The 15198-nt window shown below is 38.8% G+C and overlaps 1 protein-coding gene across 1 annotated transcript; it reads right to left on the reverse strand.

The window, feature by feature from the left end:
* Positions 1-4309: 4309 nt before the first annotated feature.
* On the reverse strand, positions 4310-5245 carry LOC114686039 (olfactory receptor 50). The gene has a single exon (XM_028860688.1). It carries the CDS (start codon positions 5243-5245, stop codon positions 4310-4312), a length of 936 nt encoding a protein of 311 aa, XP_028716521.1.
* Between the last annotated feature and the right edge of the window lie 9953 nt (positions 5246-15198).

Genomic DNA, 15198 nt, shown 5'->3' on the forward strand with positions numbered 1-15198 from the left:
GGCACCAAGGTTTAGGCCTAATATAGGCCTGACAACCAAGTCCTTGTTTTCTGGAAGAAAGGCCTCAAAAGTCCCTCCCACTCAATTCCACATAACAATACTTCAAAGATCAATTAAGTTTTCCTTTCCTTAATATTTTTGTTTTTGACTTCTAATCTTAAAGACTAGATTAAAACTTAGCTCATTTCCCAGAAGGCATTGCTTCCCTTTGCTCTATGAAAGAGTCCACCAAGACCTCTTCCTCAAAACCATCTAGCCCGCAGCCTCCAGCCTGTGCTTTCTCAACATCCTAAAAAGTAATGTAGGTAAAATATGCTCATGAACATTAAAACTAGTTGTTAGAAAGACGTAACTAGCTTTATAATTTAAGTTTTAGAACTTAAATACTTGCAGCTTAATCTGCACTGACAATGATTGTCGAAGCCTAGAATTCAACATTTACAAATTCTCATTCACACACACAAACCACACTATTATCACACAACTTATGTCTTGAGAGAATCTTCTGCTTTTTAAATCTTTGGTCTCCCAGTCAATCCCAAGTTCAACCAACTTTTCCGAGTTCTGGTAGTTACCTGGACCACTGAGGCATTGCCACAAGACTTCTTCTCTTTTGAAACATCCTTTTTCTCTAGATATTAGGATAGCTACGCCAGCTTGTTTCTTCTGTGGTGTATGTTGGTGTGAGATTATCTATTGCTTGATTTTTCATGGATGTGTTTAGCTTCTTTGGGTTGAATTTTCCCTTCTAGTGCTTTCTGTAGGGCTGGGTTTGTAGACAGGTATTGATTAAATCTGGTTTTATCCTGGAATATTTTGTTTATTCCGCCTATGGTGATTAAGAGTTTTGCTGGGTATAATAGTCTGGGTTGGCATCCGTGGTCTCTTAGTGTCTGCATGAGGTTTGTCCATGATCTTCTCGCTTTCATAGTCTCTATTGAGTAGTCTGGTGTTATTCTGATGGGTTTACCTTTATATGTTACTTGGTCTTTTTCCTTTGCGGCTCTTAATATTTTTTCTTTGTTCTGTGTGTTTATTGTTTTGATTATTATGTGGCGAGGGGACTTTTTTTTTGGATCCAGCCTATTCGGTGTTCTGTAAGCTTCTTGTATCTTCATAGGTATTTCTTTCTCTAGGTTAGGAAAGTTTTCTTCTATGATTTTGTTGAATATATTTTCTGTGCCTTTGAGTTGGTATTCTTCTCCTTCTTCTATCCCTATTATTCTTAGGTTTGGTCTTTTCATGGTGTCCCAAATTTCCTGGACGTTTTGTGTTATGACTTTTTTGTCTTTAGTATTTTCTTTGACTGACGAATCTATTTTCTCTATCATGTCTTCAGTGTCAGAGATTCTCTGTTCCATCTCTTGCAATCGGTTGGTTATGCTTGTTTCTATAGTTCCTGTTCGTTTTGTCAGGATTTCTATTTCCAGCACTCCCTCAGCATGTGTTTTCTTTATTGTCTCAAATTCATTTTTCAGATCTTGGAATGTTTCTTTCATCTGTTTAATTGTTTTTTCTTGGCTTGATTTGATTTCTTCCCATTTTTTGTTCGTTTTTTCTTCCATTTCTTTAAGGGAGTTTTTTATTTCCTCTTTAATGGAGTTCTTCATTTCCTCTTTAAGGGAAGTTCTTATTTCCTCTTTAAGAGAGTGTTTCATTTCCTCTTTAAGGAAAGTTTTTATTTCCTCTTTAAGGTAGTTTTTCATTTCCTCTTTAAGGAAAGTTTTTATTTCCTCATTGAGGGAATGTTTTATTTCTTCTTTAAGGGCCTCTATCATCTTCTTAAAGTCATTTTTAGGGTTGATCTCTTCTGTTTCTTCTGTCATGGTATGTTTAGGTCTTGCAGGTGTAGAATCACTAGGTTCTGATGTTGCCATATAGGTCTTTATGTTGTTGCCTGTATTTTTGCACTGGCGTCTACTCATCTTTTCCTGTATGCGGTGCAGGTGGTGTCTGTGTCTGAGAGTGCCTCTCTTGTTCTAATTTTTAGTCTTGGTTTAGTAGGGGTTCTTGGTTAAATTGGTGCTATTGGGCTGTTTCTTCAGGGACAGCTGATTTCAGTTGGTGAATTATATACTTATGATTCTGGTGATCTGGTTTAGTGGCTGGGTAGCGCCTTCTTCTGTGTTCCCAGGTCACGTTTTGTTCATTTGTCAACTCCTCAGCTGATCTTGTTTCTTCAGACTTCAAACTGTAGGCATCTGAATCCTCTCCCAGATGGGTTTCAGCTGAGCAGGGTAGTCTCACCAACACCTCCAAGTTGTTGGGTTTCACAGGATCAGCAGTTGGGCCCTGGGTTGTCCCCAAACGGAGTGCCCAGACTCGCCCTGGTTCTGACCCAGGGAGATAACCTCTTCCCCAGGTGTTGGGGCTAGGGGCGTCCCCGTTCCAAGCTGCGTCCGCCCCTCTCTGTCCCCAGGCCTATCCACCCCTGTGGCCCGCCGCCACAGGCCCACCTGGGTCCACTTGTCTGTATGTCCCTGTCAGCTGCCGCTGGGTCTGTCTGCCTCTGCGGGCGGCCAACAGGCCTGTATGTCTCTGCTGGCTGCCGCTGCGGGCCTACCTACCCCTGCCCGTCACTGCTGCAGGGCCCATCCACCTCTGCGAACTGCCACCAGGCCTGTATGTCTCTGCCTCTATGTCCCTGTTGGCCGCTGCCACCGGGCCCTTCCACCTTCGCGAGTCGCCGCTGCGGACCCACCTGCGTCCGCCCGTTTCTGCCCAGTGACCTGTCTACTTCTGTGGGCCGCCGCCACCGGGCCTGAATGTCTCTGTCGGCCGCCGCTGCCGGGCCCGTCCACCTCTGTCTGCTTATCTCTACCGCAGGGCCTGTCCACCTCTGTGGGCCGCCGCTGGGCCTGAATGTTTCGGCCGGCTACCGCCGGGCCTAAATGTCCCTGTTGGCCGCTGCCGCCGGACCCATCTACCTCCACGGGCCGCTGCCACAGGCCTACCTGCGTCTGCTTGTCTCCGCCATCTAGAAAATCGTCTTTCTTCTTTTTATAATAACATATATTAAACTGCTCCGCAGACCTGCTTGAACTTCACTTTAAGTGTCTGAGACATCCTGACATCCAGTTAGCCACTCTTCATTACCCACTCAGAACAGCAGAGCCTCCTAGTTAGGATGGAATAACTGCATACACACAGCAACTCTCGGAGGGTCTGGTCAGAGCCCCAGCCCTCTCTGTGATGCCTCAGCACACTCCCCCTTCCCAGGACCTTCACACTCCACACAGAGCTTGCCTGTGTCTTTGTCCTTGTCTTTTACAGGGAACAGTTTCATAGTATCTAGTGACAAGACCCAAGCACTTGTTGAAAACACAATGAGTTGAGTACCTAGTTACCGCCACACTAATACAAATAATAAAATTTGAGGTACATGGATATGATTGTAAGTAAAATGGAAAAGAAGGGGATGGGCATAAGTCAGATAGTGGTTACTAAATTATGTGTAGGTATAAAAAATAAGTGTTTTCATACCTTTCACTGTGCAGAGTTTATAAATACTATGTATTACCCAAAGGCCAAAATAGAGGATCTGGAATGATTTCATACTAAGACATAGTAAATATTTGAGGAAATTACTATACTGTCTTTGGGTTTATATAATACACTATTTACCCTATATGGAAACATCCCACCATACACTGTAAATATCTGCCACTTGTGAGTATCAACTATAAAAACTAAAAACTAAATATGTGGCAGAAAAGATGCTCAGCAGTTAAGAGCACTGACTGCTCTTCCAGAGGATCCAGGTTTGATTTCCATCACCCATGTGGTAGCTCACAACCAACTCTAAGTAAAGTTAAGCTGAGAATCTGACACCCTCTTCTGAACTCACAGGCACTAGGCACAAAATGATACACAGACATACATGCAGGCAAAACTCCCATACACAAAAGTAAAAATAAATAAATAAATGTTAAATAAGATTCTTAATTAGAGTTGCTGACCAAAAAAATCAGAGTATATTATAAGATAAAACATAAAAATAAAATCATAAATATAACAGAAGAAATATTTCTATCATCTTCAGAAAGGAAAAAGATCTTTTCTATAAAAGTTACAAACCTATCTAATAAAAAGACTAAGCAATGACTATATAAACAATTAAAATATTTGCAAGACAAAGAAAAATGTAGGGAGATTTGTGATAAACCTTCCCAAGATACTCAAGAGAGTTAAATGGAGAGGAAACTGTGCAGGGAGAAGTGACTGAAGAAGAGGGAGTCATGTGAAGATCCACTAACACAGAAACAAGGATAAATGGGAGAAAAGGGGAAAGGAATAGGGATACCCAACACTATGGACACACTCTCCTGCTGATGATATTTCTCACAGCTCCTTTTATATCATGATTCCTCAGACTGTAGATAAAGGGATTCAGCATAGGTGTGACAACAGTGTACAACACAGCCACAATGACATCCTTGTCATTAATGCTATTAGATGAAGGGACTAGGTAGAGTCCAATAATGGCTCCATAGTACAGACAAACCACAGAGAGGTGAGAACCACATGTGGACAAGGCTTTGCAGATTCCCTTGATGGAAGGAGTTCTCAGGATGGTGGCTCCAATGTAACCATAAGAGACCAGGATGCATATGAATGGCAGGGTAATGACCAGTGTACCTAAAGGAAGGATGACTAGCTCATTGATGGTGGTGTCTGAGCTGGACAGCTTAAGTAAGGCAGAGAGGTCACAGAAGTAGTGAGGGATGGTATTGTCTCTAAAATGAGACAGACGAGCCAAGAGGAGGGTGTGCACAAGGGCATTGGCAGAGGACAAGACCCAGGACACAACTACCAGCAGGATACAGAGGCTCTGACTCATGATGGTGGTGTAGTGCAGAGGGTGGCAGATGGCCACATACCTGTCATAGGCCATGGAGGTGAGAAGGAAGCTGTCAAGATCGGCAAAAGATAAGAAAAAATACACCTGGGAAACACACCCAGCATATGAGATGGACTGACTGTGTGTCAGCATATTCATGAGCATCTTGGGAGCTGTGACTGATGAGAAAGAGATGTCCGTGAAGGCCAAGTGGCTGAGGAAGAAGTACATGGGGGTGTGGAGGTGAGAGTCCAGCCTGATGAGCAGGATGATGAGCAGGTTCCCCAGCACTGTGGTCAGGTACATGGCCAGGAAGAAGGCAGAGTACATGCCTTGGTCCTCTGGCCGGATGGGGAGGCCCAAGAGGATGAACTCAGACACGGTGCTTTCATTATCCCTCCTCATACTCGTCCTCTTCTGTTGTAAATGAAAGAAGACACAGGAAAGAAACATTTGATTATCACACTGTAGAAACATTTTATGAATCACCAGTACAGAACACAACATTAGTTTGGACCACTTAGTATGCCTTAACCTTAACATAAAGGTTTTTGTCACAGTAATGGGCTGGCCATGGCTTAGAGAGGGATATAACTTGTGCACCTAGAAAACAACTGAGTGTGTTTTAGATGGAAACAATGAAATATCAAAACAATTATTAAATCAGGCCCTAGTCCAGCTCTTGGTGTCGGGATTTCACCAGTACAATTTTAGATAAGGAATTAATTAGTGTGCAAATTCGTACCAGCAAATAAAAACAACAACAACGTGATTTCAATTAAGGAATTAGTGTGTAAACTAGTACCAGAAAATAGAGAAATCAATATGATTTCAATTAAATTAGAGTGTAAATTGGTACCAGTAAATAGAAAAATCAACATAATCCAACTAAAGATTTAGTGTGTAAACTGAGACCTGCACAAAGAAAAATCAACATGATTTTGATGGCTGTTGATCTCTCTTAATCTTTTCAACATCTCTTGAATGAACTAGCCTAATGCCATATTTCCATAAATTAAATCCAGATAGTGGAACCCAGGAAGCTTCTTTGGATCTGTGGGATACCAGGATCTGGGGACTTAGTGGAAGCTGCATAAAATGACCTCGACTCCATAGTAATGTCTTCAGCTCAAACCGAAGCATCTCATTTAAGTCCACAGAACACCTGGGAACACTGGCTCTTTCTGCTACTTCTTAGATCAGCCAAGAAAAATCCTCATGCTTTTCTAGCAAAAGAAATGTCCCCTGCTTTATTCTTAACCTGAGATTTTAAGCCAAAGATGGTTACTTTTTATGCATTCCCTATATGTTTTCTCTGTTGCTAAACGGGCATTCTTCTTCCTCCTTTAATCATTCCCTGTCCATGTGCACAATCCCTAAACAATAGGAAAAGGAACATGATAAAATTGGAGTCAATGTCCTAGTGGTTGAGAGAGAGCTCAGTGATTGTATTCTATGGGAAGACATGTTTAATGGCCCAATTTGTCTCTGTGAGTGGTGGGGTTCTCACCGTTTGCTTCTTTACTCTTTCCAGGCTTTAACTACAGTTAATGTATCAATTCTTCCAACCTGGTCAAAACAATCTTTAAAATGCCAGTATATCATCCTTCTCACTCTGTTAAAAAAAAAATCAATTGATGCAATATTGCCTGAAATTGATTATAATTTATTCCTTACTCATTTCTCTGTTAGCAGCAAAAACTTTAACACAATTAAAATGCTAGTTATCTATCTGTACCTGGGTAGATTATTTCTAATATCTTGCCATTTTGAGCAATATTGCAATAAGCAGTATTATTCTTATGTCATTTTATATACTATATATGATATATTCAGAAGTGGGTTTAGAGAAATATGCACACATGGATTTGAGAAAATGTCAAGTTCAAGAGTACAAGGTGATGAAGAAGCTGATATATATTCTATGAATAGCCTTTAATAGAAGAACCTACATAGGAAGATTATAAAAATGGGGCTCTGGGTAACTCTTTGGAAAGGACAGTGCTGAGGGCTCTGAGAAACAAGGAAAACTCAAGGTAATGCCAATCACAGAAACATACAGGCTGGAGGATGTTTGAGGAGCAGGAGGATAGGATGTCTAACTTGCTGTGATAGAAAGTTTTCACCTGTTCAAGAACAGTAACACCCAAGAAAAGGAAGTGGAAGAAAATGTGAAATGATTTACTGGCTGCCAGGGAGAAGGTGGATTGGAGAAAGTCGATAACACTAGCTGAAATGTGGACATCAGTGGCTATTGCAGCAGAAAAAACAGACATTTGGGAGAGACTGGAAGAAAACACAACCAAAGTTGTGTGCTGAAGTTAAATGTGAGCAAAGAAGATGTTTTTCTTGCTTTCTTTAAAAAAATGGATATAAGTTTAATAAAAAATATTCAACAAGGAGTTTGGTTTCATTTTATTTTGCCTTTTAATCCCAATGTTTGGGTAGGTTCTCAGTGCAAGGTAACTTACTGTATAGGGGAGCATTTGTGATTTGACGGTATGATCCTTGAGATTTGAAATACATGGCAAACAGAGAGAGATAGACACAGAGAGAGACAGACAGACAGGCAGAGAGAGGGGGTACAGAGAGACACAGATAGACACACATACAGAGAGAGAGAGAGACAGACAGACAGACAGAGAGACAGAGAGACAGAGAGAACCAAACCTATGCAGCAATACAGATAAAAGTACATCCTATTCTGACAGGCCCACTTACGTGATGAACACGGATACCTTCAGCTAAAAGCACAAGAAAGCTCTTCCATTCCTCTCTGGAAGGCACAAAGTGCAGGGAAACAACTGGGTCCTTGACACATTCACTCATCCTTTCCAACAAACAGAAGAGTCATCAGTTCAGAATCAGATATGATAGATACATTGAATATATACATTTAATATAAACATTGAATATATACATTGTCCACATCTGTTGAGAAATCCATATGAGCTCTAATTTCTAAAGTCATGTAGAGGACCTGGGGTGCAATCCCTGTCCCCAGGTCCAAATTAGAGGCACATAGGAAAAGATTGCTTCATTGTCATTGACTCCCTCAGGAAAAGAAATTTTTGAAGCAGACATGAGAGTCTGTTCACCCTTGAGATCTAGCAACAGTAACCATAACAAGATTCCCCATCATTTTGTCCTATTTAAAACATGACCCCTGTGATTATTTGACATTTAATTACAAAGTACACTCACATACACAGACACAAAAATGGTGAAAACAGACTCTAGTATAATTTCAGGAATAATAATTCTAAATGGGTATATTACCACATCCAAAGATGGTCAACCTCCAAATAATAGGGAAAGATGTGCAGAAATGCCTATGGAGTTCCTCCATTAAACATCAAGAAATTGGAAATTTACTCCTGAACACACTCTTGAAAACTCTTGTCTACATTAGTTGGAACTCTTAGCCACTTTTAACAAAGAAATAGTTTGGCATTATTTACCATTGAATATATGCATTGCCAAGGGCCATGCATTGTGGTATCAGGTTTACACCCAATGATATTTTCACATGTACAAGTAGAGGCAGATTAAAGTTTGTAACAACCTTATTCATAAGAACAGGAAAAAGGTCAACAACTAACAAACTTGATATCTTTACATAAGGAATAATCCAGATCAATTCTACAACAAAATAACAGATAAAAAGAGAGAAAATCATGAAGGAAAAATAAGACTTCAACAGTATGGGAAAACACAGAAACAAATTTTTAAATTTATATACATTATTAAGCACTGAATGCTAAAACCTAGTCTATACAAATTTAAATGTTGAAACCCTAAGGGCAAATATAGTTATATTTGAAAATTAGACTTATAATAACCTAATTAATATTAAAGTAAATGATGAAGATAGGTCCTTTATCCAATGAGATTAGCATTTCTCTAAGAAGAGATACAAGGCTGTCCCTCCCAGACCCCAGAATGAGGCTATAACAAGAAGAAAGCAGTCTGGAGTCAGTAAGCCACGTAGGATCACACCATCAGATACAACAGAGAAAAACATTGTGTTGTTCCTTTGATGTTGAACTTCTAGCTTCCTGAATAGTGGGAAAATGGATTTACATTAAATCACTCTGTCTCTGGTATATTAGTATAGCAGCCCATGTAATGTAATATGAATGTATATTTATAAACACAAATTATATAATTTAGAGATAAATAAAAATAAAATAAACTACAAAATCATGAGAATCATTTGTGCAGTTCAGGCTAGTCATTTTCCTCTGAGAGGACAAAGAAAGGTAAGTGTGTGGACAGCAAAAGAATAGATTCAAATGATGGATTTCAAAAGAATTAGTTTTACCAATTAACATGCCAGTGTGGATGGCAGAATCTCACAAGGTCCAATCCCTAAATGAAGAGCTACAGGCAATTAATAGCTGCTGAGAGGGAGATTGAGACTTCTCCAGGGATGAGCTCTCTAAAAAGTTATCCAATTCCAAGTAGTCAGCTCTAAATACAGACAAATATAAGTGACACTAAATGAACTCAGCATGCTGTATTTATGAGTTTATATGTACACATATATACCTAACTAGAATAATTAAAGAATAAGAAGCCATGAATTTGGAAGGGGTGAGATGCCCATGGGAGAAGTCTGAGAAAGAGGAGAAGAAAATGATTGGTGTAAATACAGTGGTTATACATGAATTTCTCAAAAACAAATTTTTAAGAGAATCTGTTTTAATGGACTTATAGATGGACAAGAAAAAGCAAGTCTTGCTGTACAACCTCATTGAAAGAAGAAATAATCTCCTACACAATAACCCTTCTAGTGAGTTTTTTTATATAGAAGCCATATTCTTATTCTATCACCATAGTTACTATTGACTAAATTTCACCTAATAAATATAGATCAGAATAAAAATTTTACTCTCAGAAGAATTCCTTATAAAATATAATCAGAAAATAATGGAGACAGAACTAGCCAGCACCAATTGGACTAAGAGGTGAGTCTTTGTCCTTATACACGAATATTTTAACCTCTAGGCTTTGGGCCCAGGGGCACAACCATGCACCTCCACACCACCCCCATTGCAGTCCCAGTTTCAGGCCAGTAGGCAGGCCAGTAGGCAGACAGGTAACACAACCACCATCCCCCACCAGACCCTGCAACCCACAAGCCCCAACCCACCCTCTGAGACTGAAGCTACTCCCTGAGACAAAGCCAATCAGTGCCAATTGGACTAAGCTATTCCCTGAGACAAAGCATCCATCAACACCAATTAGACCAAGAGCCCTGACTAGACCAAGAGCTCCCAAAGGACCAAGAGTATTATTGATCAGACTAAGAGAGGCTCCTTCTGACATAGACAATGCTTGCACTGGGTAAAGAAAGAGATGGGTAGATGCCAGTGCAAAAATAAAGTCAACAACATAAAAACCAATGTGGCTCCATCAGAACATACATCAGCAAGACCTAAAATATCCCAACACAGAAGAAACAGAAGAAATCTGCCTTAAAAAATGACATTAAGAAGATGAAGAGGCTTTAAAGAGGAAATGAAAAATTCCCTTACAGAAATCAAGAAAAAGACATCAGCACATCCCTTAAAGAAAGCCAAGAGAAAGCAATTAAACAGGTGAAGGAAATAGTTCAAGATTTGAAAACTGAAATCAAGACAATAAGGAAGACATAAACTGAAGGAACTGGAAGTGGAAAATCTGAGTAAATGAACAAGAACTACAGATGCAAGCATAACAAACAGAATGCAAGAGATGGAAGAGGGGATCTCTGACACTGAAGATACCATAGAGGAAATAGATTCATTAGTCAAAGAAAACAATAAAGCCAACAAAGTCATAACATGAAACATCCAGGAAATTTGGTACAGCTTGAGAAGACCAAATCTAAGAATAATAGGGATAGAAGAAGAAGAATACCAACTCAAAGGAATAGAAAATATATTCAACAAAATTGTAGAAGAAAACATTCCCAACCTAAAGAAGGAAATGCCTATAAAGACACAAGAAGGTGACAGAACACCAAATTGTCTAGATCCAAAAAAAAGTCCCCTTACCACAGAAAAATCAAACCACTAAACAACAGAATAAAGAAAAAACATTAAGAGCTACAAAGGAAAAAGGACAAGTAACATATAAAGGAAAACCCACAAGAATAACACCTGAATTCTCAATAGAGACTCTAAAAGCCAGAAGGTGCTGGACAGATGTTATGCAGACACTAAGAGACCATGGATGCCAATCCAGACTATTATAATAAGCTAAATCTTAATTGCCAGAGACAGAGTAAACAAAATATTCCATGATAAAACCAGATTTAAACAATATCCTTCCACAAATCCAGCCCTACAGAAAGCACTAGAAGGAAAAATCTAACCTAAGGAATTTAGATACACCAATGAAAACACAGGAAATAGATAGTTCCACACCAACAAATACCAAAGAAGGGAAACATACAACACTACCATGAAAAAAATAACAGGAATTAACAATGACTGATCATTATTTTCCATTAATATCAATGGTCTCAATTCACCTATAAAAAGACACAGGCTAACAGAATGGATATGAAAGCAGGACCCATCTTTCTACTGCATACAAGAAACACACCTCAACTTCAAAGACAGACACTACCTCAGAGTAAAAGGCCGGGAAAACACTTTCCAATAAAATGGATTTAAGGAGCAAGTTGGTGCAGCTATCCTAATAGCTAAAAAAATAGACTTCTAACTAATATCAGTTGAAAGAGACTGGAAAGGACATTACACATTTATCAGAGGAAAAATCCATCAGGATGATGTCTCAATTCTGAACATTTATGCCCCAAATACAAGGGCACCCAAATTTGTAAAAGAAACTATACTAAAGTTTAAAATTCACACCAAACCCTACACACTAGTAGTGGGAGACTTCAACACCCCATTCTCACCAATGGACAGATCTGGCAGACAGAAACTTAACAGAGAAATAAGGGAAATAACAGTATGATTCAAATAGACTTAATAGATAGCTACAGAATATTCCACCCTAACACAAAAGAATATACCTTCTTTTCAGCACCCCATGAACATTCTCTAAAATTGACCACATACTCGGTCACAAAGCAAATCTCAACAGATACAAAAAAAAATTGGAATAACCTCCTGTGTTCTATCAAATCACCATGGCTTAAAGTTAGGACTCAACAACAACAAAAATTACAGAAAGCCTACAATCTCATGGAAACTGAATAGTGCCCAATTGAATCAAGGAAGAAATAAAGAAAGAAATTAAAGATTTCCTAGAAGTCAATGAAAACAAATGTACAACATACCCAAACTTATGGGACACTATGAAAGCAGTGCTAAGAGGAAAATTCACAGCACTAAATGACCACATAAAGAAGTTGGAGAAATATCACACTAGCACCTCAACAGCACACCTGAAAGCTCTAGAACAAGAAGAAGCAAATTCACCCTGGAGAAACAGATGCCAGGAAATAATCACATTGAGGGCTGAAATCAATAAAATACAAAGAGAACAATACAAAGAATCAATGAAAGAAATAGTTAGTTCTTTGAGAAAATCAACAAGATAGATAAGCCCTTATCCAAATTAACCAAAAGGCAGAGAGAGAGAGAGAGAGAGAGAGAGAGAGAGAGAGAGAGAATCCAAATTAACAAAATCAGAAATGAAAATGGAGACATAACAACAGACAATGAAGAAATACAGAGACTCATCAAGTCATAACTTCAAAAACCTGTACTCCACAAAAATTGGAAAATCTGAAAGAAATGGATGATTTTCTGGATAGGTACCCCATACAAAAGTAAAATCAAGACCAGATAAATTATTTAAATAGACCAATAACCCCTAAGGAAATAGAAACAATCATTAAAAGTCTCCCAACCAAAAAAAGCCTAGGACCAGATGGTTTCAGCACAGAATTCTACCAGATTTTCAAAGAAGAGTTAATACCAATGCTCTTCTAATTGTTCCACACAATTGAAACAGAAAAAACATCACCAAACTCTTTTTATGAGGCTACAGTTATCCTGATACCCAAACCACACAAAGATGCAACAAAGAAAGAGAATTACAGACCAATCTCCCTCATGAACATTGATGCAAAAATACTCAATAAAATACTGGCTAACTGAATCCAGGGACACATCAAAAAAATTATCCACCGTGACCAAGTAGGCTTCATCCCAGAGATACGAGGATGGTTCAACATATGAAAATCTGTCAAGTAATACACCTATAAGCAAACTGAAAGAAAAAAAACCGCATGATCATCTCATCAGATGCTGAAAAAGCCTTTGACAAAATCCAACACCCATTCATGATAAAGGTTCTAGAGAGATCAGGAATAAAAGGAACATAACTAAACATAATAAAAACGATTTACAGCAAGCTGACAGCCAACATCAAATTAAATGGAGAGAAATTCAAAGTGATTCCACTAAAATTAGGAACAAGACAAGGCTGTACACTCTTCCCATACTTACTCAACATAGTACTTGAAGTTCTAGCTAGAGCAATAAGACAACAAAAGGACATCAAGGGGATACAAATTGGAAAGGAAGAAGTCAAACTTTCACTATTTGCAGATGATGTGATAGTATACATAAGTGACCCCAAAAATTCTACCAGGGAACTCCTACAGCTGATAAACTCCTTCAGTAAGGTGGTAGGATACAAGATTAACTTAAAAAAAATCAGTAGCCCTCCTATACACAAATGATAAATGGGCTGAGAAAGAAATCAAAGAAACATCACCCTTTACAATAGCCACAAATAATATAAAATACCTTGGGGTAACTAACAAAACAAGTGAAAGGCCAGTATGATAAGAACTTTAAGTCTCTGAAGAAAGAAACTGAAGAAGATATCAGAAATGGAAAGATCTCCCATGGTCATGGATAGGTAGAATTAACATAGTAAAAATGGCAGTCTTACCAAAAGCAATCTACAGATTCAATGTAATCCCCATCAAAATCCAAACACAATTCTTCACAGACTTGGAAAGAACAATACTAAACTTCATTTGGAAAAAAAAACCAGGATAGCTAAAAGAATCCTGTCAATAAAGCAACCTCTGGAGGCATCACCATCCCTGCCCTCAAGCTCTACTATACAGATATAGTAATAAAAACAGCTTGGTACTATCATGAAAACTGACATGTGGACTAATGGAATCGAATTGAAGACTCTGACATTAATTCACACACCTATGAACATATAATTTTTGACAAAGAAGCCAAAACTGTACCATGGAAAAAAGGAAGCATCGTCAACAAATGGTGCTGGCATAACTGGATGTCAACATGTAGAAGATTGCAAATAGATCCATATCTCTCATCATGCACAAAACTCAAGTCCAAGGGGATAAAGATCTCAACATAAATCCAGTTACACTGGACTTGACCAAGGAGAAAATAGGAAGTAGTCTGGAACGCATTGGCACAGGAGACCACTTCCTAAATATAACACCAGTAGTACAGACACTGAGAGCAAGAATTAATAAATGGGATCACCTGAAATTGAGAACTTTTTTTAGAGCAAAGGATATGGTCAATAAGACAAAATGACAGCCTACAGAATGGGAAAAGATCTTCACCAACCCCACATCTGACAGAGGGCTGATCTCCAAGATATATAAAGAACTCAAAAAGCTAGACTTAAAAATACTGAACAATCAAATTAAAAATGGGCTACAGAGCTTAACAGAGAATTCTCAACAGAAGAATCTCAAATGGCTGAAAGACATTTAAGGAACTGCTCAACATCCTTAGTCATCAGGGAAATGCAAATCAAAACAACTCTGAGATACCTATCTTATACCTGTCAGAATGGCTATGATCAAAAACACTGAAGACAGCTTGTGTTGGAGAGGATGTGGAGCAAGGGAAACACTCCTACACTGTTGGTGGGAATGCATATTTGTACAACCACTGTGGAAATCAGAATGGCGGTTTCTCAGAAAATTGAGAATAAATCTTCCTCAACACCCATCTATACCACTCTTGGGAATATACCCAAGGAATGCTCAATCTTACCACAAGGACACATGCTCAACTATGTTCATAGCAACATTATTCATAATAGCAAGAATATGGAAACAACCTAGATGCCCATCAACTGAAGAATGGATAAAGAAAATGTGGCACATATACACAATGGAGTACTACTCAGCAGTTAAAAAAAATGACAGCATGAAATTTTCAGGCAAATGCATGGAACTAGAAAATATCATCCCAAGTGAGGTAGCCCAGACTCAGAAGGACAAACAGTATGTACTCACTCATAAGTGGATACTAGATGTGAGGGAAAGGATGGCCAGATTGCAACACACAGCTCCAAAGAGACTAGCTAGCAGGGAAAGACTCTAG

Source organism: Peromyscus leucopus, chromosome 4, assembly GCF_004664715.2.
Source record: "Peromyscus leucopus breed LL Stock chromosome 4, UCI_PerLeu_2.1, whole genome shotgun sequence".
In the NCBI taxonomy this organism is placed as follows: domain Eukaryota; kingdom Metazoa; phylum Chordata; class Mammalia; order Rodentia; family Cricetidae; genus Peromyscus; species Peromyscus leucopus.